We start from the raw sequence: 23,202 nt of genomic DNA, 5'->3' as shown, positions 1-23,202 counted from the left end.
GCAAATTCCGTCTGTTACACCACGATAATGTACATTTCCATCGCGATTATTCGGAGAAAAAAAAAGTCGCGTATCAAGTTGTCTTCGAGTCTCGACGATCTCGGAGCGTCGCCGGGATCAAATCCCGTAAATAAACCGCGTACGCACGGCTCTCTCTCTCTCTCTCTCTCTCTCTCTCTCTCTCTCTCTCTCTCTCTCTCTCTCTCTCTCTCTTCACGCGCGTCGAAACCGTCATTACTCAAATTACGAAAAGTGTAAGAAGAAAACGCAATGAGAAAATGTACATTCTATATAAAGAAAGAAAAAAAAACATGAGAGGCAGCACACGTGAGGTGCCCGCGCGCGCAGTGACGCACGTGGCGCGTCAGATCGCACTGTCATTCATGCAATCTCGGGGGGGGGGGGGGGGCCCACGTGATCGCTCGGTGTCGGCGATCTTGGTTATGTATTTCCCGACGAGCGTGACGTCCGTCCGCGAGTGGACAACGCACGACACGAGGCACTTTTCCCGTTTAAGGCGCATCGAGGGAGACAAATAGCGCAGCTCGCAATTTCGTGCGACGACCAGCCTGTCGTGATTTCGGAGCACCTCGCGGCGCTCGTCATCTGTCCCACGCTTCAAATCGCGTTCGCGGGTCGCCGCGCGGCCGGACCATGTTTCTCCGCGGGATCTGAGCCGCCGGCGTCGAGATGTTGTCCGTCCTGCGGAGCGCTCGGCGCCCGCCGCGCGGAATCCTCGAGCGATCCGGCAGGTCCTGGCCCAACCTGTCGTCGCTCGTACGCTGTAAATCAGGTGAGCGGCGACTAACACTACCTGACCGCTGTCTTGCTGTTTTGTTTTTTTGGCGTGCGCGTGGATCATTTGATCTTCGGTTGTCTTTTTCTTTCAGAAAACGTAGTCGTCACCATCGCCGACGTGTCGAAGGTGGTGAGGCCGGCGAGCAATCCGGAGTACGTTCCAAGGAAATACTGTAAGTGTCGCGGGCCAGCTTAAAAGCTCACCCGGATAGCACGAAGGTGAACGTGGGTTTGCAGAGAATTCACTTTGAGAAGTACCCGCGGAGCTATAAGGCTGAAAATCTGAAGGATTCTCGAAGAAACGGCCACAATCAGTTGGCCTTGTCTCTTGGAAGTTCATCGCGGCGCATGTAACTTTCCCAATCATTCTTATCCCCGGTAGCACAGTGCGTTGGCTAAACATTGGCTAAACCGAGGGGTAAACCGCTGAGGGCATTGTGGTGTTCAGGTTTGCGGCATTACTGGGCATTACTGAGCATTTCTTGGGTATTAGTTTGGGTATTATAAAGATAAAATTAGATAAAACAAGATAAATAGGATTAAATAGCATAAGATAAAGTAATGCCCACTGGATATTAGTGGGCAGTGGTGTACGTGATTTTGGTCAGCGGTTTATCCCTCGGGCTAAACATTGACCTAATGTCGGTTATATTAGAAATGCATTGGCCGATATTGTCCAGCGTAAAGCTGGCCACGGAATAAATGCATATATTGCACAAGAATCATTACATGAATTGGAAGTGCGCTATCCAATATTTGACAATGTATAAGAATATTGGCCTAAAATTGATACAATACTAGACCAATATTGCTGAACGTCTTGGCTAAATAAGAGAAGGGCGTCCATCTTACAATATTGGACCAATATTGGGAATACTAGATTTACATTATTTCCCAATATTGCGTCAGTATACTGTGCTACTGGGGTATCGCATTCTTCCACGAATTCCTGAAGAATTATTACAATTCAGGAAGGGAGAGAATATGAAGGACACTTTCCGAGTTCACCGTGCTATCTGGACACGTGGTTACAGCTGGTGGATCGTTGAGAGTTTCACGCGCTGATGCTTTGCACTTTTTCCGCTTTTTTCAACAGTGTTGAACACGCACTCTCAGGAGACGCTGAGAAACCTGAAATGGATGCTGCAGAAGGACGTCTTGCGGCAGGACATGTTCCTGACGGGCGGACCGGGTGTGCGGAGGCGCGATCTCGCGCTCGCCTACCTGGAGCTGACGGGGCGGGAGCTGGAGTTCATCGCGCTCACCCGCGACACGACGGAGGCGGACCTGAAGCAGCGGCGGGAGATCAAGAGCGGCACCGCGTACTATCACGATCAGAGCGCGGTGAGGGCCGCGACCAACGGCCGGGTCCTCCTGATCGAGGGCGTGGAGAAAGCGGAGCGGAACGTGCTGCCCGTGTTGAACAATCTGTTGGAGAACCGCGAGATGCACCTGGAGGACGGTAGATTTCTCGTTCCCGCGTCCCGCTACGACAAATTGCTCAAGGTACATGTCTATGTCTATGTCTAATTTGAAGAAAAAAATCAAGATATACATGATTCTACTTAGTAAGCTAACTAGTAGTAAGAAAAATTAGTCCTAAGTAGTGGCTAACGATGGACAATACTTTGAATGACATGCTCTTTACTAATTGTTTTAAGTAAAGCTTTCATTGATTGGAAAAAACAGCGAGAACTTATTCAAGTCCCTAATATAAATACGCCGAGAGAATTTTCTCTTAAAATTTATTCTGAAAAATCATGTGATCGTGGAACAACGTGACATTTTCAAGAACTTTATGAGAGTTTTTTTGAAACTTTACCATACATTTTACTAGTAGAGATTTCCAAAAACTCTGATAGAATTTTTCGAAATGCCATGTCGATCACAGGATTTTCAGGGTAAATTTTAAAAGAAAATTCTCTCCGTGTATGTATAATATTATAACACATGTGCCCAACAGTTACATTGTTAAGTAGGAAATTAGAACATTGATGTTAACAACTGTTCGTTGGTGTATTTACTGATTGCGAGTATGAAAAATATACTAACAACATCCGCGTCTTGTACTCTTTGCGATGTTCCGCAAATATTCCCGGAATGCTAACACGTGCCGTCCAAGCTGCCTCTAATTATTTGTGAATAACGCGCGGAACGTTCATCCACAGATGCACACCCAGGCCGAGTTGGACAAGTGGCGTCTCGTGCGAGTCAGCGAAGATTTCATCGTGATAGCGCTGGGCCTGCCGTCACCGCGGTATCCTGGTCATCCGTTAGATCCCCCGCTCAGATCTAGGTTCCAGGCCCGTCACATTCCGCCGCCGACGTTCGAGGTAAGTGTATAACCCAGGTGGTGCGCGTGACCTTCGAGAGATTAATGCGACTCACATTGACAGGGAACAGTACGACCATAGTATAACTGGTAGGTCCACCCTCTATCGGCCCCTTTGATCTTTGCGGTCCCGATCACGTGGTGTTCCGCCATTATTTTAGGCAGCGATCCAGCGGCGTATGCGTTTCTCTCACTGGTCTGCCCAGAACAATGCCGGATGCGCAGAATGGATCGACGCAAAACGAAACAAATGACGGAGTGGACCTACTAGCGATACTATGGTACGACCGGATAGACTCCGCGTTCCGCAGGAAGCGGAACGTTACGCGGAGCGTACCGGTGTCGCCTTCCCGGCGGACGTATCGCGCGGGGCCGAAGCGAACGCTTAGAAAAGTCATTAAAGCAAGTTTCTGATTGCACAGCGATGCGGCCTCGTCAGGAAGTTGGTCGCGGCAATTCGCGATCGTACGTACTCGTACCGGCCCGATTATTAAAACTGTCTGCCCGACGATTAAGGGACACGAGCCTGATTTATGTCTCAATTACGCTCTCTTTCTCCCGCGGTGGTTCGACCGAGTCGGACGTAACGAACGAAAGTACGAGGAGGTAACAATTTGGATAATTCAGCGGGGACTTTTGCGGGAATGTCGTACTCCGTCCGCTACGCGCGCGCGTCTCGAAGGAGACGGTACAACTCGCGAAACTTTTGCCTGATTTATGGGGCCGGGCGGGGACGGAGGGTGGCGTACCATTAGGCATGGGGGTGCGGAGGTCGCACGAACCCCTCCGCGGCGGCATCCGCGTCCCATCCCTTCCTTCCGGTGCTTCTCTCGCTCGCGCGTATAAACGCGCGGCTCGTGGCTGCGCCACGGCCACAAGCATCGCGCGGCTCGGATCGCGTGTCCCAGCCCCCAGGCAGTCGAAACTCTACCTGTCCTCCCGCGTACGCCCGCAAGTCGATACGTTACGGATTCGATATACGTGTATTAAAAGGTGGCGAGGCGACCGTCTCGGTTCTCCAAGTCGCGGCGCAGCGCGCTGGAGAACGTCTGTCGCGATACGTGTCGTCACGAATCTAATTAGATTACACCTGCCCGCTCGAGATTTTTCCACGGGACGGCATCATCCGCGGGGCGCGCACCCTCGTTTTATTTATCGCTGGAGGATATCGGAGAGATGTCAGCTGCCGAGCGTTGATTTATCGCTCACCGTCGCCGATTTATGTTCCGAAAAAGCGCGCCGGACGAACGCTGCAGTAACTACACGTAAAATTTTTCTCTCATATTATGCAGTTGCCTGTCGCGCGCAGTGTCCAGGTACGTTATTGAATCCCGAGGCGAGATTCACCGGGCGGTAGAAAGCGCCAGGCTTCTTTTTTTATCGGACCTTGAAACGTTATTTGCCGCGCGAGGTAATTATTAATATCCTATCCGCGCATCGTGCCGCGTTATGCCGGCTATCTGGGCGTCGTCGGAGAGGCCTCTGTTCGTCCGAACCGTCTGGGTGGACGGTATGCGTCACGCCGTCCTGTCGCCCGACGACCCCGTCGTGAACCCGCGGCTGCGTCGGCATCCGCGGACGCCCGTGGAGAAGAGCTTCCCCGCGCAGCATCGGCAGCCCGAGAGCAGGCTGGACCGCCTGAGCAACTGCCTCATGAATCTGCACGTCGTGGTGGAGAAGAATTTCCCGGAGTGCAAGATCCCGCCGAGGCTCGCGCGCCGACAATCCGCTCCGCCCTGCGCGAGGATGCGCGGCGAGAAGACCGGCGGCCTCCTGGAGATTTACGTGGACGACAAGCTGGACGAGGACCGCCGCGCGGCTTATCAGACGTTGTCGGAGAACGAAGAGACGGCGTTCCCGACGAGCGAGAGCTTCAGCGGCGTCGCACAGTGCCTGCAGCGGGACGCGTTCTCCGCAGTGACGGAATGCAAGCAGGCCGACAGATCGCCGGACGCGCATTGGAACCCGTTGTCCGAGAGGGTGTTGCAGTGGCTGGACCTGTCCGGGCGAGCGCGGGACTACGAGCTCGAGGCGAAGCCGGAGGAGGAGAATCCGCGGGCCCGAGAGGACCGGCGGTGGAGGCGGCGGCATCTCTCGCAGACGCGCGAGGGTTCGTTGTTGACGGACAGGGAGCACGTGGTCGTGCAGAATTACAGGCTGCAGAGGAACTTGAAGCTGGAGTGCGAGACCAAGTTGGCGCGGAAGCGCTCCTCCAGGACGAGGGACAGGACGGAGGAGGACGAAGGGAGGAGGGAGGAGAGCTCGAAGGCGCGAGCCGCGGTGGAGGAGGACGTGAGGAGCGAGGATGAATCGCGGGACGACCGGTCGACCGTGTGGTCCCCGCCCGGCCGCCTGCAGCTGCACATCGTCATGCCGAGCTTCAATTCCGACGAGAAACGGACGTCCTCGCTGGAATCCCTGGCTTGCGATTGAACGATAGACCGGTCAGACGCGCGTCCCCATTTTCGTCCCCGGCTGCACCTGACATTCCTTCTCGCCGTCGCGCCGTGAGTTTTTAATCGTCGGCGCGGGTCGGAGGAGAAACGGAATAGTTCGTAATCAATGATACTCGATAAACAGTTTACACGCACATTTTCTCAAGTGACAGTGCGGTGCAGTTGTCGTTGCTGAAGACCTCGTGCACTTTTTTTTATGACGTTTGTCGAAACGTGAAACGTGCCGCAGAAATGTTAAGGTACCTATTAAAAATTATTAATCTCTATAAATAAGTTTGATCAAATGGTTATTGTACATCCGTGACTTTTAAGTGCACGATGGAGTATCGGCTATTCCAAATTTTCAGTTCATCTTTAATGCAGGCTTACAAAGAAAGGCTGCGCAAAGAAAACTGTTAGATTCTACTGCTGATTGTTTTTTTAAATTATTTAAAGGTTTAACAAGCCGACATAACATTTCCGCTGGATAATACCCTTTCGGTTTAACTGCACTTTACGATGCATCTCGGCATTCTGCGATAGATAGCATTTACGTTGAGAGTTAATCCGGAGCCATGTCGCAAAGCCGTTATTGTCCGCCGAGAGAATTGGAGTCGACGGAGACATCGCCTTGTTTTACGTCGGTCGGAAACTGAATAAAACTCAGTTAATAATGAACTCATGAAAAAGATCATTTAAAACTTGAAAATAATTACACGGCACGGAGTATTTAAATTCTCGTGAAACGAATATTATCCGTCACGAAGCGTAGGGTACGTATTACTTGTCCGTAGAAATTGCTGTCACGCGCAGAAACGAGCTCAGAGACACATATGTCAGGGAATTCTCAGATAATTTATAGACGCATTTAGACGAAGGCGCTGTAACGAAAACTGATAATTTACAACTTTTATCACGGTATTAAAGTATTACGTTACTATTTTTTTTTTCACTGAGATTAAAGCTTCGTTTGAAAATCTGCAAAAATATTCTTAAGAGTTCTAAAAAATGTTGAGACTAGAGTATTCGCGTCATTAATGTAAAAGTACGGTTACGCTCTTATGATTTCACTTGTTTTTAATCGCAAGAAGGATGCGATCCTATCTCTTTGCTCTCAATTTTTGAAGGAACCTAAAATAGAGAAATAGAAGAATCTAAAAAATGTTTAGACTAGAGTATTCGCGTCATTAATGTAAAAGTACAGCTGCGTTCTCATAATTTCACTTGTTTTTAATCGCAAGAAGGATGCGATCCTGTCCGTTTGTTCTCAATTTTTGAAGGAAGTTGAAATAGAGAAGTAGAAGAATTGTAAATTTTTTAAATTCAATCCGAAGATTTACGTCTTTTACGACTTTATTGTATTTGATTATACTGGTCGTTATATTAAGATATGATTATACGCGTAACATTACTCGGATTAGATCGGGGTTAGCCTTGCGTTTTATATGGATTACATGTAATGTTGCTCGTGACTCGGTTGACTTATGTGCCACCTTCGCGAAAACTGCTGGCAGTCGCTACAATGGAGGACGAAAATAATAGAGCGGCGTGTTTAGGAATCGCACAAGACAGCTCTATAATGTGCCCGGCGTCTATTTTCAGGGTAATAAAACTTGGTAGAGAAATAGGGGTGCGCGGACATCTATTTTCTACATACACGGCATCATCGTTTAATAATCAATCATCGCGAAAGTCGGTGTATTAAAATAGAAGTTTGACTTTACGGCTGATGGATGTCCTTCGGAAAAAAATGTTGCCGTAATTTAAGTCTGCCGTGACCCACTCGCGGTTATTATTACGAGTGAATACTCGTGCTTGCACAACAATTACCTATGATAACTGTTAAGTCAGCCGCATTTCCTAGGCATACGTTGAAGTTGTGTTATACATTTCTCAAGTCTAAAGCCGCAAAGGTATCTCGTTGATGCATTCACAGTCCTTTATCCGATATAAATACGATGTTCTCGATCCCGGAGTGCATTGAACTGTGGAAATTGCTGGAAATGGGGAATCGCGTGTTTGCGAAATAGCCAGTTAACGTCCTGATAGCCCGGTGACACATCTGCGAAAGGAGACCGCGAACTTTCCCAAGCTCGGGGGCGTCACGTTGAGCTCGCATTTTAATCGCGATTTAATCAACGGGGAACCACGGCGGTCGATTATTTATCAATTACCCGCCACGAAATCGAGAGCGCGATGCTCCTCGACTAACGGCGAGGTAACCGGGACGCGACGGCGAGGCTGCGACGTGCGTAACACCCGAACGTGGTGTCGGGGTAGGAGCTACCGAACGCTTCGGCGAAATTGATTCTCCGTTTCTTCTATTTTCGGCGGCGACGAGTGCCGGGGACGAGTCACGAAAACCACATTTCCGCCAACGCCGCAATTACGGCCGATCGAGGGCTCGAGATTATAACCCGGGCCGATTGAAAGTTTTCGATGGAAATTCCGCGAGGGTGGGCGGATATCTCTCGCGTGGGCTTCCGTGCCGAGTGGTAGTTATTCACTCGGTGCTCGGGCGGGCAACGCTGGAAAGCTCTCGGTGTTAATCACTCTCTCGGAAGGAGGACCGTTTCGTACCCGAATCGCGGTATATAACATTCCTCACGTGCGCGGTTCCTCTCTCCATCCCCCCGTTCCCTCCCACTGATACCAGGCCACGCTGACGAAGGGGAAGTAATGGGAAGACAGCTCCGCGCCGAATTCGAGTAGTTGAACGCACCGCGGATAGACCGTTGAGTAACGTTAAACATATTATCTGCAACAGCCCCTCAAACTTGCCGAGTTGCGAACTCTCGTCGGCCGAGTGGCTGCCGCGATGCTCGAGCGCCAAGTGTATCAGGCTTGTTATCAGTTTTCCGCGCGCTTAATGATATTAAGTTGTTCGCGCTCGCTTAATGACCGAAAACTCGATTGCTTCTGCTGACTGGTTGTCACGCGCAGTGGTATCGTTGCATTCGCTCGACTGTATCCCCGTATCTTCGTTCTGTGAAGGCCCGTGTCCACGACGACCAAGACCACTTGGTCCAAGTTCTAGTTTCTCGAAACTATTGTAGTATGGTGGACACGGGCCTTGAGCAAACCGAGAGCTACAGAGAGTGTGCGTCAGACACTTAATTTTATTTTTAGTACCTTTTGGGGGATAAGATACCATGCATTAAGATTTACTTTTTAAGGAACAATTTGAGGTCCTGAGAAACTTAACGCCGAACGTCGACGCTGGGAAATTGTCGCAATTGTTATCGTGCGCTCACGCATTAGTTACTCAGGAGGCTGTCACCATAGGCCTGCCAGACTTTCCTTTGGACAATTTGTCGTCGGCCGCTCTAATTATGGTAAACCTTCTAGCTCGACGCTGCCGGCGCCTCGTCGTCATTTTTACACTAATTTCCCGTGTTTGTGCTCAGGACAAAAGTCCCGACTTGCCGGTGTACGACGTCTTCTATAGGTTTTATCCGTACAAACTATTTTTGGGTAAAGAGGGTCAGAGCGCCGTCGAGGATATCCTTAGAACATTTAGCGTATTGAACGATTCCAAAGTGGAGCGCTCAGTTACTAGCGAAGTAGACGCTATCAAGAAGGCTGACGATTTCTTGGAGATCGGCATAAAACGCGAAAATACGAAGACAAGTTTTCACGTAAGCTATCAATAATCATTCGCTTGCATCATTCCTGTTGATTACAGCTGCCAGTTGTACGTATACGGATCTATTTTGCGAATAGGTTCCCTGCGGCACGGGCCAATTATCTGGCGCTGCGAACAACGATTGTTATATAGAAACTAATTATCAGAATAATTTGTTGGCGAGCATGCTGGAATCCCATTTGACGTCCGATTTCTGTCTGATCGGGCCGAAAGGCTGCGGCAAGTCCACCACCGTCCGACGGCTCGCCGATTTACTAGGGTACCAGGTGGAGCCGATAGTGCTTTATCAGGCAAGTCTCGAGTACTTTTCGCGAGAGTGGCGTTACGCTGGCTCCCGATTTGCGTTCACCTTCGCAAGGGGCGCGCGAAACGATCTCAGCTTTAGCGCGTGTTCGCGACAGTTCGTTCCTGAAATGACACGGTTGAAATATTTTCTTAGGATATGACTTCCAGGGACCTGATACAACAACGGACCACGTCGCTTAACGGCGACACGGTCTGGAGAGATTCGCCGCTGGTCGACGCGGCCCTGCACGGCAAACTGGCCGTGCTGGACGGCATCAACAGGATTCATTCTAGTACCTTAGCCATACTGCACAGGTAATCGCGTTCGCGATACTTGACACGCCGACCTCGAGCGATGGTAACGCGACCGCGTCTGCCCGTAGATTCGTTCACGATCGGGAGCTCCAGTTGCACGATGGTAAGCGGCTCGTGCGAGCCGACCGTTACGACGAGATAAAGAGAGAGTATAACAGATCCGACGAGGAGATGCGCGACCGCGGCGTCCTGCGAATCCATCCCGCCTTCAGGCTAGTAGCCCTGGCCGAACCGCCGGTCGTCAACAGCTCGTCCGGTCAGTGGTTGAATTCCGAGCTGCTCAGCTTGTTCCTCTTCCACGAGATGAGGCCGCTCGACAAGCGCGAGGAGATCCACGTCATTCGATCGAAGGTGATCGTAGTGGAGCACGCTACGCCGCGTCTTCAATCGTAGGTAGATTTTCATCAAGCACTTTGTTTGCAGTTCGGCGAACCTAGCCAAGCGTTGCTAAGTATCGTAGAGTTAGCGCATGTCTTACGTTCGTCCAACGATCCGACCCTGCTGTCCCTCGTCGGATCGCTCAGCACCCGGCAGCTCCTGCGAATCGCGGAGCGAATGCACCGATTTCGGTGCGACGACGCACACGACGCGGTGCAACGCGCGTGTCTGGCGCGCTTCTTGCCGGCGATCGCGAAAGAGGCCCTCGCGGACTCCTGCCGTCGCCTTGGCATCGTCCCGTCAAACACGGCGTCAGATTCGGCGATCGAGTGCTCGGTTACGGAGGACTCGGTGAAGATCGGCGACACCGTCGTAGATCGGTATCGCACCGCGGCGCTCAGTAAAGTACCCGACATTTTGTTCTATGACGTGCCGGAACACGTCGCGCTCTTGGAGCGGCTGCTGCAGGACTACAGTCTGGGGCAGAATCTCCTGCTGGTCGGCAATCAGGGCGTCGGCAAGAACAAGGTCGTGGACCGGCTGCTGCAGTTGCTCAACAGGCCGCGCGAGTACATTCAGCTGCACCGCGACACGACCGTGCAAACTCTGACCCTGCAGCCGATGGTCAGGGACGGTAAAGTCGTTTACGAGGACTCGCCGCTCGTGCAGGCCGTTAAACTGGGCCACGTCCTCGTCGTCGACGAGGCGGACAAAGCGCCCACGCATGTGACGTGTATATTGAAAGTACGTACTCGACGATATAGCGGAGCTATTATGTATGGCGCGCGAACACTTTGTCGGTCGTGAATCGCGAGACGATCCTGTCATTTTCAGACCCTCGTGGAATCGGGCGAAATGATTCTGTCGGACGGTCGACGAATTGTTTCCCGTGTCAGCGGCAACGCCCGCAACGCGAACACCATATCGATGCACCCGGACTTCAGGATGATCGTGCTAGCGAACAGGCCGGGCTTCCCGTTTCTGGGCAATGACTTTTTCGGCGCTCTGGGGGACCTGTTCAGCACGCATTCCGTCGACAATCCGAGCATTCGAAGCGAGATTCAGCTCCTGAAGCAGTACGGTCCGCACGTAGACGAGCGGACGATACACAAATTGGTGAAAGCCTTCGGCGAGCTGAGAAGTATGGCCGATCAAGGTCTAGTCTCGTATCCCTACTCGACCCGAGAAGTGGTTAACATAGTCAAGCATCTAGAGGTGAGCTAACGCGAGCACTTTTCAGGACGACAGAGACGACGTAATTGACGACGCACTTTTTAATAATGTTGTAGAAATTTCCGAACGAACCGTTGGCCACCGTAGTGCGCAACGTCTTCGATTTTGATCGATACAGCCAGGAAATACTCGACACTCTGGTAAACGTGCTTCATAAGCACGGAATTCCCGTTGGAACGAGTCCAATCAATGTTGCCTTAGCTAAGGAGTAAGCTAAATCCTTACGTGCCCTTTAAGTATTTCGCAAAATAATTACCGATCGAGCAGACACACGAGTGTTTAGAAAAATATTACTAATTAGGACAATTTTGTATTTTACTAATTTTACAACGAACCTATTGTTAGACGTAGTTACACGTGATAAATGAAAATGCGAGGGAAATAAAGGTACGTGAAACCGACGTTCACACGCGTATCCGTACAATGTATCCCTTCCCCTTTTCCATTGCAGAATACCCTTGCCCGAGATGAAGATCTGTGGTAGTTGGAACGTTTTGAGCACGTTCCAAAATATACCCGTTCAGGAAAGGTACGTTAAGTTGAAACCGCCAACGTTTCCGGCGCAAAACGATCGAACTCTGGATCGAGTTGAAGCCAGATCGGCCTGGTTCACGGAACTTCAGAGTTACTGGACAATGCCCATTAGCGAAAACGGCACGGTGGCCGCTTTAGCGGTCGCGAATGGAAGTAAAGGGGATGGCACGGACGACAGAGTGCACGTTCTCACCTCGAATCCTTTGAGTATATTTAGCATGACGCCGGAGTCCGAGCAGGTTCGCGAGACGTCGCTGCAGGGCTTGATCAGCCCCGTCAGGGGCAATATGCCGTTTTATAGCATCGCGGTCGACAATCTCGGGGACGTTTTGGTTCACGAGGAAACTGTAAGTAGTGAGTCAGAGCGAACCCCTGCTCCCTCGTCATAGCGTTCATCGGATCTGATCGTTTTTAGAGCAATTCTGTACTTGTGGTAAACGTAAATGAGGGTTCGGTCCGACAAGTGCAGTCCTCGACCTATCTGGATGTCGCCAGCGACCGAATATCGAGCGCCTTCAGGAGCAGAAATTTTCAATGGAAGATGAAGGCGGATCTACTCCCGTCGCACAATCTGATTGTTTTGTACACGCAGGACCACGACAGACTCGAAGTTATCAATTTGCAAAGTATGTGCGCTTACTCGATGAGTTTGCCGTGCAACATCGAGTCGGTCTTACTCGCCTCCGACAGGAAATGGCTGATCCAGGACGCGTCCAAGGACAAGTACATTCTCGCGAAATCCTCGGATTCCGATCCGTGCCCGAACGTGTTGCGCGAGTTGGACGAGTCTAACAGCGCCGATCTGAAGACCGGCAGTATCCTGAGCTGCGGCACGAGCAGTCTGCACAAAGCGGAGTTGAGCAGTGCTCTTCAGCAGAAGATAGACTGCCCGAACAGGCTTCTAGTGACCGATAATACGTACGCCGGCATAGCGACGGGATTCCCCGATCTGGACAGTTCCAACGAGCTGCACTTCTGGCCGAGGAAAGAGAGAACGCGCAGCTTCATGACGCCCATCGTTACGCAGAACGGTCAGGTGATCAGAACGATTTCGCCTAATCAGGTGCCCGACGAGGTTTACCCGAAGGGCACGAAGCACACGGGAATTTCCGGTTACTTGGAGATAGTCGACACGGTAAACCACAAGCTGCGATACATTCCAATCCCGGAGTAAGTACAAAGACGAGGATTGTGTTATGAAAAACGTGAGCTGTGCTCTCTCTCTAAATGTTAATCAGTGGACTATCACTGAAAACAGTGAATAACTCGCTGACTCGCTGTTATAAGTATAGCGTTGAATTATTCAGTGCTATACTTCTAACTGTTTTTCTTATTCGCGCTTTTAATGTCTCTGAGAGATAATATTGTTATGCCGTGCGTGCCTTCGCTATTATTGCGCGCATTTCTCTCCGATAGAACAACTGAGAAAAATCATTAAACCCCTTTTACGTAGACCGGTTAACGTCTCGCCACTGACCCAGTGGCTGTATGCGAAGGACCTTCCGCTTTATGCGTCACTTACGTCGAACGGAGGTCTCGTCACAATAGACGCCGGTGGCTGCGTCCGTTTATGGGAGACATCAATTACGGATATAGAAAAGTCGTTAGGAGCGTGGCGCAAGATGATAGGCGCCGGCGAGGAGAAGATGCAGATCACCAGGGAGAGGTATTCGGGGCAGGACGTCAGCGGGCCGAAACACGGAAAGGTTGATAAGAATAACGAGCCACACGTAGGCGGTAATACCTGGGCCGGAGGAACCGGAGGTACGGGCATATTCAGGCGGGATAACGAACGGGATAAAATCTAGGGGGAAATTACACGTTGTACGCGCTCGAGTATTATCACCCGCGTCAATCATCGACAACTGTTACAGTAGGACACGCGCGAAATTATATTTTAGGGAGAGACACGGCGGGTTTGGGCGGAAAGGGAGGTCCGTACCGGCTGGACGCCGGGCACACGGTGCACCAACTCAGTGACGAGGAGAAGAACGCGGTGCCGGAACACGTGAAGAAAGCCGCGCGCGAGATGGGCGTTCGCGCGTTCAAGCAGCGGCTCAGGGACATAAAAATGAGCGAGTACGACCACAAGCTGTACTCTCAGTTCAGCGACGCGGTTCAGAATCAGGTGCAGGCCTTGCGGGTCATATTAGGTGAGCGTCCTAAGTCACTCGAATTGAGGCTTTTATATGGAAGTCAGAGATGCCTTATCGCGTATCGCGTGCTCGCATGCCATTTATAGGCACGCTGCAGGCAAAGAGCAAGGAACGGCAGTGGTGCAGGCATCAGACCTCGGGCGAGCTGGACGATACGAAGTTAATCGAGGGCTTAACGGGCGAGAAGACGATTTACCGGCGCCGGGCGGAGAAGGAGCCGGAGATCGGCGCTCCGCAATTGAAGCCGAAGCGATTGAAACTCGTCGCGGACGTGTCCGGCAGCATGTACAGGTTCAACGGCTACGACGGCCGGCTGGATCGCCAGTTGGAGGCCTGTGTCATGGTAATGGAGGCTTTCAGCGGCCACGAGGGTAAATTTCAATACGACATCGTCGGCCACTCCGGCGACGATTACCGTATTGTCTTTGTCGATCGCACGCAACCGCCGGCGGACAATAAGCGAAGACTGGAGGTGATTAAGGCGAGTAGATCCGTCACGTTTCCGTTTCCCTCGCCGAGCATAAGCCACGCGATTTAATTAACGAGTGATTATTTGTCTTCGCAGACGATGCACGCCCACTCGCAATTTTGCATGTCCGGCGATAATACATTGGAGGCGACGCAGCATGCAATCGCCAGCCTGGCGAAAGAGGACTCCGACGAATCCATCGTGGTTGTGCTCTCGGATGCGAATCTAGAGCGTTACGGGATTTCCCCGCAACGCTTCGCAAAATTACTGACGTCCAACGCGGACGTGAACGCCTACGCTATTTTCATTGGATCGTTGGGTGATCAAGCGACCAGGTAGTCTTTCACGACAGTAGAGATTTACTTGCTGCTCGTTTTTCTTTATCGATACTAAGTTAAAATAAATTGCATTATTTTCAGGCTGACGAAGAAGATGCCCTCTGGCCGCGCGTTCGTGTGCATGGATCTTAAGAATATACCACGAATTCTGCAGCAGATCTTTGCTGCTTCGGTTTTAAGTACAACGCGGTCGACTTAACGTGAATGACGATTAGCTGAATCTTGCGTAGGAAAAATACGGCCGACAGCGTCTTTTTTGCTTTATAGTTGTTAACTATTTGATACAATTTCCGGGAATACATGCTTTTATATAACACATTCACGTTTATAAAATTATTGTATATTCCTGTAAATAAAACTTTGTAGACGTCTTTTAAGAACGAGCACACCGCTTTAGCGTGGAATCGGGGGGTCGTCAGGAAGGAACACGCACGTAGTATTCGCACTTGTCTCCTCGTGTCGCGTTACCGAGGGTCTTCCCGGTCCTCGAGGGTGCTCGGGGGCAAACATCAATTATCTTGATTATATCAAAGCAACGTATTATCGCGAGATCTCGCGAAGAAGTCAACGGTGACCTCTCACTCAGGGTAAACGCCCGGATTTGTCCGCGCGCCCACGCGCGTTCGGGAGAGAAGACACGTCAGCCGGCGGCGCGAGGGAGGCAGCGTGGACCAGCGGCGGCGGTCGCCGACGGAGGGGAAGCTTCATCCCCCGGAGAGGACGACGCGGCCGAGGACGACCGAGGTCGCGCGGAGAGGATCGAAGCGGACCGCGCGCCCGCGCGATCCGTTGGACTGGCGATGGTGTGGGGCGGCCGATTGCCAGTCGCACGCCGGTCGTTGAATGGAGCGGGTGTGGAGACGCGTACAGGGTGCCGGGCGTCGCGGTGCCGCGGCCCGTTGCGGCTGCCCCGTGCAGCCGTGCCAGTTGCACGTGGACCAACGCGCGAGGCGCGGCGGCGGCGGCCGTAAGTCCCGCGGCAGCTCCGGCGGCGCGCCCCAGACTATCGTCTGCGGCTGCCAGGTGCAGCCGTGCCCGGTGCATCCGGTGTTAATCAGGGTCCGTCGTACGCGACCGGCTAACGCCGCCGCCGCCGCCGCCGCCGCCGCCGCCTCCGCCGTCGGCTGCGACTGTCCGCCTGAATCGCAGCCCTGTCCGCACGCACAGCGAGGATCGGCCGTGCGGAGGGTCAGAAGGTAAATTAACGCGGCGGTGTAACAGCGCCCGCGTCTATTCCACCCTGTGCCGCGAGAGCCAGCTGGCTGTATCGCCCGTTGGGGTAGGTTGTAGATTGGGGTAGGTTCGTGATGTTGCTACTCCAGTTATTGCCCGGTTATCGCGACGCACAGAGCGGGAGAGACGCTGCGCTCGTTCGGTCGATGGCACTTGTTGACCAATGACCTTCCGGCGATAGACGATCGAGAAACCGCCACTCGTTCGTACCCGCGCATCGATATCACGTCATTGTGTCGCGATCAATTTCTCCGAAAGATCCCCCCCCGTCGGCGATGATTCCCTTCCAAATTTTCGTCCCCTCGTACGCCTCGTACGATCGATAAGAGTCGAAATAACGAGCAACAGTTACATGCACAGAGGATGCTCCAGTTTTTACGTATCCACGTCGCCCTTTATCTCTGGGGTCTTTAATTCGTACGATTCTCAACTCGGGGGAAACGTTTGTCGACGGTAATTTCTGGCGCTATCGTGATTTGTCGGCGACAGGCGACGGTCGATTGCATAAAGCGTGACGCTTCGCACTCCGAAAGATCGCGGCGAAAGGGGTGGAAGGCATGGTGGAGGTCAGAAGGCAACGTGCCGCTGGCCACTTGCGCCGATCGCGGGCAAGTTTTAGGCGAACGCAAGTGGTTTAGTTAACCCGCGGACCTGCCGACCCTCGCTCGGCGGCCAAGCCCGCCCGGGGTTGACGCACCTGTTCATTTGTAGGGTAAACAAGCCGATTACCTTGTCTTGAATTAATCCGAGGGCATTTACGCGGGCGGCGGAACGCGAAGCGCAAACGTTTGAAAGCATTTTCGTGTCGGGGTAACGGTGGAAAATCTTCCGTCCGTCTGCAGCACCCGGGAATGCTAATTCGCGCGATCTTTTATCTACTCTCTGGAACGTTGAGATATTGATTTACGAAGCGCCACGTGCTACGGCAAATTGTATGCGGAGAATATTGTATATTTACTTGCACCCCCTTGCGCTCGCGAATGTGCCGCGAGTCGCTCGTAGTTTTTATTGAATTACACAGAGTATCTTTTGTTCACGCGCATTCACGGACGTGTTAACGCGGATTCATCGCGAATCAAGATATATGTTTCTCGCAGCTATGCCGCAATTTATTATACTCTAGGCGATATTAGCTCGTATAAATAAATACACGAGGAGGATTAAAACGTTTATGTTGCACGAACCTCTCGGTGAAAGGGACTCGTTACTAAAGAAACGCGGAAAGAAAATGGAGAAATGGCAGATTCAATCTCACCGCAGCGAGGAGCACGCTAAATTATGAAATCAATTTAGCAACGAGGTCAATTTAATTCGCGATGCAATTATCTGGGTGCTCCGATATTTAGCCGCGGTGCAGCCGCACGCGAAAGAGTCGAGATCGTAGCTTTCAGATTTTCACCCGAGTCTTCTTTCCATTCTCCTTGAGCGCGATCTTTTACGGTATCATTGCGCGATAATATACTAAATAAAGCTTCCAATAGTCGATAGGGACTCCCGCGGTCCAACTCGCGGCTGTCAAATATCTCGGGCGAAGTATGTCGCGACCGTTGCATAAAGATCGACGTTTTCTAGTAATATCTGGACACTTGCATAATTGCTCAAGCTGCAGTATTTAAGTCTCGAGAGGATCAATACGTTTCAAAAACAGCAACGCTCACGATTCGCGTGACTCGTAATAAAAAGAGTTACACGTCCCAGCATAATTTATAATCTAAGCAGTTAATTCAGAAGTGAGAAAAAAAAGTTGTGCTCTTTTACTTTAATAAATTGCCTAACTTGGCGCTCGGAGTTCGCCCCCTTGACTCATTAACACGTTTTTCTCATTGCAGATGCGAGTGCGCGGAGCGTTCCTGCCGGCACGCGGCCAGCACCCGTCGCCGAACGGCCGGCCAATCTTCCTCATCCCCTGTTTCCTCCACGCAGTTGCGTCTGCAACAATCGCAACAGCAGCAGCAGCAGCCGTGCGAGTGCGCCGACGAGATATCAAGCTGCGCCCACACAGGCGGCGGCGAGGCGCCGTGCGAGTGCGAGTGTGGCGAGGAGGCGAAGCCGTGCTCGCACACGGTGAAAACGCGCCGTCCGCGCCGCACGTGCACGGACTGCAGCTGCAGCGGCACGCAGCCCTGCGGCCACAAGCCGCAGCCCGAGGGCCGCATCAAGCGGGTCAAGTGCCGCGTGAGGCGCGCCGGTTGCGCGATGGCACGTTGCACCGCCGAGCTCGCGATGCTGCATTTGCACTGGGAGCTCGCCACCGAATGTGCGCCCTGCAGGCCGCGCGCGCTCACGCGACGGCTCTGCAGGAGGCAACAGAGCGACAACGAGCTCTACCGCAGCAACAGCTTCAAGTTCGAGCGCTTTGAGCGCACCAAGGACGAGTGCGTCACGCCGCTCCGCAAGCAGGTGAGTGGCCCGCGTTCGCTTTTGGTCTCGCTCGTAATCAGGAATGCGTGCCCGGGTATCGCCGCGGTGTCCTTAAACGGGATTTTCTTTCCTCCTCACCGAACGCGAAATGGCACGAGACGCGAAGCAACGCGGGAATATCCTTCGAGCCGCAATAACGTCACATGTGTTATTTATAACGTATGGTAGTTTAAAGAATCATATGAGAACCATTGGTTGAAAACGAATGATGTACGCACGAGTTTTATCTATACCTCATAATAATCCTATTAGTATATGCATTATATGCTGTTAGTATTAAATTGCATTAAATTGACACCTGTATAATTAATTGTAGAAATGCCCCTCTGCAGTTAATCTGCTGACATGAAATTACATTCTGTGACACGCATTTTACAAAATCGAATTTTTACAACGTAACCGCGGTATCTACACGAGAGGGAAAGGCAGGGCAAAGTATCACGAGAATTATTCACTGTTTCACTTGTTAAATTACTTCTTAAGTGGGGTAGATAACTGTAACAAGAAAGAAAGTAAAGATTCGACGATGACTCACGTGCACATTATAACTTCGGCTCACTTTATCGCGTGTATATCCTATTGCAATAGTATTGCAAAGCCCAACGACCTCCAGAGGACCGAAGAAAAGTCCTATACTCGACCTCATGTGCAGGTAAGTTCTTCAAACTTTCATGGCATAAGAGACTATATGTGGAGCAAAGAGATTGCTTATTTACGCTGAAATGATATCTTAATCGCAATAGTATAAATATTATAATCATAACTATCATTTGAATACTGTCTAGCGTAACGTTTAACGTTCCGCGAAGCACAGTCTTATTGTGTCAAAACATTCTCAATATTAACTGATAACTCGTAAAAGTGAAAACTCTATATATTAGAGATAAAAAGCAGTAGAGAGATTTGATTGGCCCCGTGCCAGAGCCTGACTTTAATTGCGTACGCGCAGCACGTGCTATTTCACGTCGGTTGAGATACTCTCGGGCACACATTCCTGAAAAGAATATTTAATTTGAAAATATGCGAAGCTATAACTCGCAGTGAATGTGACGCTTTCTTCCGGTATCCGGTTTTTATAGAGCGAGAGTCCTTTAATAAATTTCGCTGAGTGGAAGCGCAAATGGAAATTCCATGGCGATGATGAAATGGAAAGATTTAGTATAAGAGTTCGGGATTTATAATCCCTATTTTTTTACGCCGCCTAGCGAATATTTTACACCATTACCGCGCAATCAGGAGTCATTCGAGGTGGAAGAATTTAATAGACCACATCGAGAATTTGAACAACATTGAAAGGCGCGAGATAGGAAGTCTCGAGTTTATGATTTACGGTTTTGAAGGTTCATTTAAACCCGTTTATGCGGCCATTTACTCGATCATAGTTTGGAAACGTAAGATCTTACGTCTCTCCAAGGTAGCTGCCTCTAAATGCGATTGCTTTCAGCAACGAAAGCAAACTTAGTTTATCCGATAATCGTGGCTCTATCCGCTAAAGATTGCTGTACAGGGATATTCCTCGTAATTACATTTCTCATTAAAAGAGTGGACGTTTTAAACGAAATTAAAATCTCATACGTTCTGTACGAAAGTAGTGAAAGCCAACGATAGTCAGACACTCGTCTATTAACAATTATATTTCTTAGGTCCAGTTTCACAAACGTCGGTTAACTGTTAACCAGAGTTCAGTCGACTTCCTATCTTTCTCTATCTTGTTATCCAAGAAGAGACAGAGGGTCAATTAACCATGGGTTAGCGGTTAAACGACGTTTGTGAAACTGGCCCTTAGTATCACAAGCGATTGATATTTTTTTTACATCTAGCACAATTTAGTGTTATTTTAAATATATAAATAGTTATTGAATGAGTCGATCCCGTTTTTAATTGCACAGGATACACTATTCATAACAAAAATCTGCTTATTGCTTTCAATAAATGCATTAGCGCGTTTTGTAAATTAATTTCGCGTATATGCATAAATTGTTCTTAGCGCAAATATTTTCCAATATTTAATGTTTGAACAAAAGTTTGAAAGTACACCGAGCACGGTAGCTGTTATGTGTACATCGAATGTATATGGGTATTTGCTGCAAGATCTAACGATCGTGTATAATCGTTGCACAAAATGAACCGACAGGCTCTACGGAAATGTTTCCACGAAAATTATGCTTCAGTCGTTAATGGTGTACGTGCGGCACAATGTACATGAGAGAAACGAGAGGGGAACTTACAGTAAACTTGTCAATATCCGCAAGCTACTCTGAATATGCAGATGCCTCACTAGGTAGCACAATGCATATGTTAAACTTTATTTATATATAAACTTTATATAACACACTTCATTTATAAAGTAAATTAAAATTTTATACGATATACTTGATATCGAAATTCAATAAATTACTAGGATATATAAATTATAATCTCATGAACTTGTAGCCCGCAGTCAATCGAGTGATTATTAAGGATATTGTTAGATAGTAATAGATTTTATAAACTCGATCCCATTCTTGATTCGTTTTCATAAATTATGACAAATTTTCTATTTCTTTCTCATCATTGATAAAGCATTAACTTACTCGCGAGTTAAAACCTACGGTCTCGCCGTTATTCCGATAAAATTCCAATAAAATTGAGTTGTCGCGACGATTTATCCCAAGGTCGCTTTGCGGGTCCAAAAGAAGAAATGAAGGGGAGGTCGTAAGATGTGTAGGAAGAGGAAAAGAGAGGGAAGGTGGAAGGAAAAGTAGTAACGCGACGATGCCGAATTGATCGCGAATCAAAAGGGCTTCGTTCCATCGCAGCTTCTCGGTGGCTTCGTCGAGACGCTTTTTGAAAGAATTTCGTATACTGTACGACGTTTCCATTCATTCGTTCTATAATGCAAATTTAAATGACTTGACTGAGATTCGGGTCTGCGAATGAATATCGAGTTATCTGAAATATTTTTGTGATGTGAAATCAGTTAATTCCATTCCGTAGTTGAGCAATAAATCGTTTATCTAATCAATGACAAGTTGCCATATGGCCCTTTAAATATTTTATGTACATTTAATCAGTCAATAGATATTTTATATTTATGCATTTTTTCAACATTTTAAGTTTACATATTTTTGAAACAGATAGTAATCAACTATAAGTAGCTGAACGCTACCTTACTTGCATAAAAGTGTATTATAAAATTACGTGCTGCACAAGTGGATGATTGCTTTTGACACGATTGTAAATACTGCTTTATGCACGGATATAAGAGAGAATAATGCTTTCGTGGCTACTTCATAATACTGTAATACTGTGGAAATAAACCCTCTAGAACTAGAGGGTATAAGCTGTGCAAACTATACAAGTTTATGTATCTGCTCTCGAATAGTTGAGCTGGGGAATATGGCCTTCGCAGTATATGTGCGTATATATTATACATCTTATTTCGGCCAACCGACAGTAAATATACTGTATTTAGTACGCGGTTCTGAGCCATAAAATTAATCGAGAATATTTATACGAGATACGGAGAGATACAAGCTTATAACATCTGTTACGTAACTGGGGCGGAAAGTAGCCGACCGTCTCCGCGCGACAAATTAATTTCTGAGAGTTTAACGAACAGGTGAAAACTTCAAACTATAATTATACCAACAAAATCGTGGAATTATCAAGTTTTTCGCGCAACTAGCGGGACCAACTTCTATCAGATTGTCGGGAGTATTTTTTTAATAAAAAAAAAAAGATAAAAGGCTCACTCTTAGGAGTTGTACTTGATAATAGTTTTCGCCGGAAATGAGCAACTATCAGGCTCTTTGTGCAGTAAAACAAAATTGGAGAGCGATGTTGGAGCCTATCACGCGACTCTCGGAAGAGCGAAAGCAGAAACGAAATTTCATTAGCAATGTAAATACGGTGGCAGAATAGAATCCGGTATGAACGATCGCGCTTTCTTGGAGCTTTCGGGTAGCAGCCGCCTCGTTGCAGTTCCAGCTTATTTTGTTCTTATTCGGAAAGTTTCTAACGTTTACTATTAATTACTTCCCAGGAAAAGGAGGCAAATGTAATAAGTTCGTTTATATTTTTATGTCGTTTCTCTCTATCTCTCTCTCTCTCTCGCAGTCTCAACTTGCGGAAAGTTTCTCTTTCGTTTTTTATTTGCTCTTTTCCTCATTTGTAAATCTTGGGGGCACGAGCGTCTGGTTTTTCGAAGAAACATCCTGTATAATTTTCTTACTTATTTTCTGCGATTATAAAATCACTAGACGTCCGGAGGAAGTAATAAAAATACGCTAACTGAGATACTGACGTGATTAATGAATTTCTTTCACCCACAATCACGTTTTATCGAATAGAGAAATTGCCGCTATAATCATGACTGTCAATTACGGCTAAAACGTACGCATCGATCGTCTTCGTTCTGCAGCGTGTCACTGGAAATAAGAGCACCGCGTAAGCGCTGCGCGGCTTTGATGTATTGATTTCGCGACAAAGCTGAGTTCTATTCGATTTCTTGTGTTATCCAATAGGTAGCTCGAAATTTATCTAGATTTGATTCGTGATAAGTGATGGATGATACTTGTCGCGCAGAAATTTCTTGCGGTCTTTTCGGGCAGATTAAATTAATCAACGGATTTCTTTAGACCCGGCCTA

The 23,202-nt window shown here is 49.1% G+C and overlaps 1 protein-coding gene across 1 annotated transcript; it reads left to right on the top strand.

The window, feature by feature from the left end:
• The first annotated feature begins 419 nt into the window (after positions 1-419).
• On the top strand, positions 420-15,305 carry LOC105559842 (von Willebrand factor A domain-containing protein 8). The gene is made up of 19 exons (XM_012008448.1): positions 420-793; positions 891-971; positions 1,895-2,304; positions 2,967-3,131; positions 8,742-8,900; positions 8,973-9,203; positions 9,289-9,501; positions 9,651-9,811; positions 9,880-10,162; positions 10,235-10,933; positions 11,024-11,404; positions 11,479-11,630; positions 11,874-12,303; positions 12,372-13,126; positions 13,410-13,720; positions 13,858-14,109; positions 14,199-14,593; positions 14,678-14,916; positions 15,001-15,305. The coding sequence occupies exons 1-19, from the start codon at positions 691-693 to the stop codon at positions 15,116-15,118; spliced, it is 5,538 nt and encodes a 1,845-aa protein (XP_011863838.1). The 5' UTR covers positions 420-690; the 3' UTR covers positions 15,119-15,305.
• Positions 15,306-23,202: the final 7,897 nt, after the last annotated feature.

Source organism: Vollenhovia emeryi, unplaced genomic scaffold, assembly GCF_000949405.1.
Source record: "Vollenhovia emeryi isolate VEMERY1.0 unplaced genomic scaffold, V.emery_V1.0 DF939251.1, whole genome shotgun sequence".
Lineage (NCBI taxonomy): Eukaryota > Metazoa > Arthropoda > Insecta > Hymenoptera > Formicidae > Vollenhovia > Vollenhovia emeryi.
Note: the sequence above shows the minus strand (reverse complement) of the source record. Positions and strands in the feature narration are given on the sequence as shown.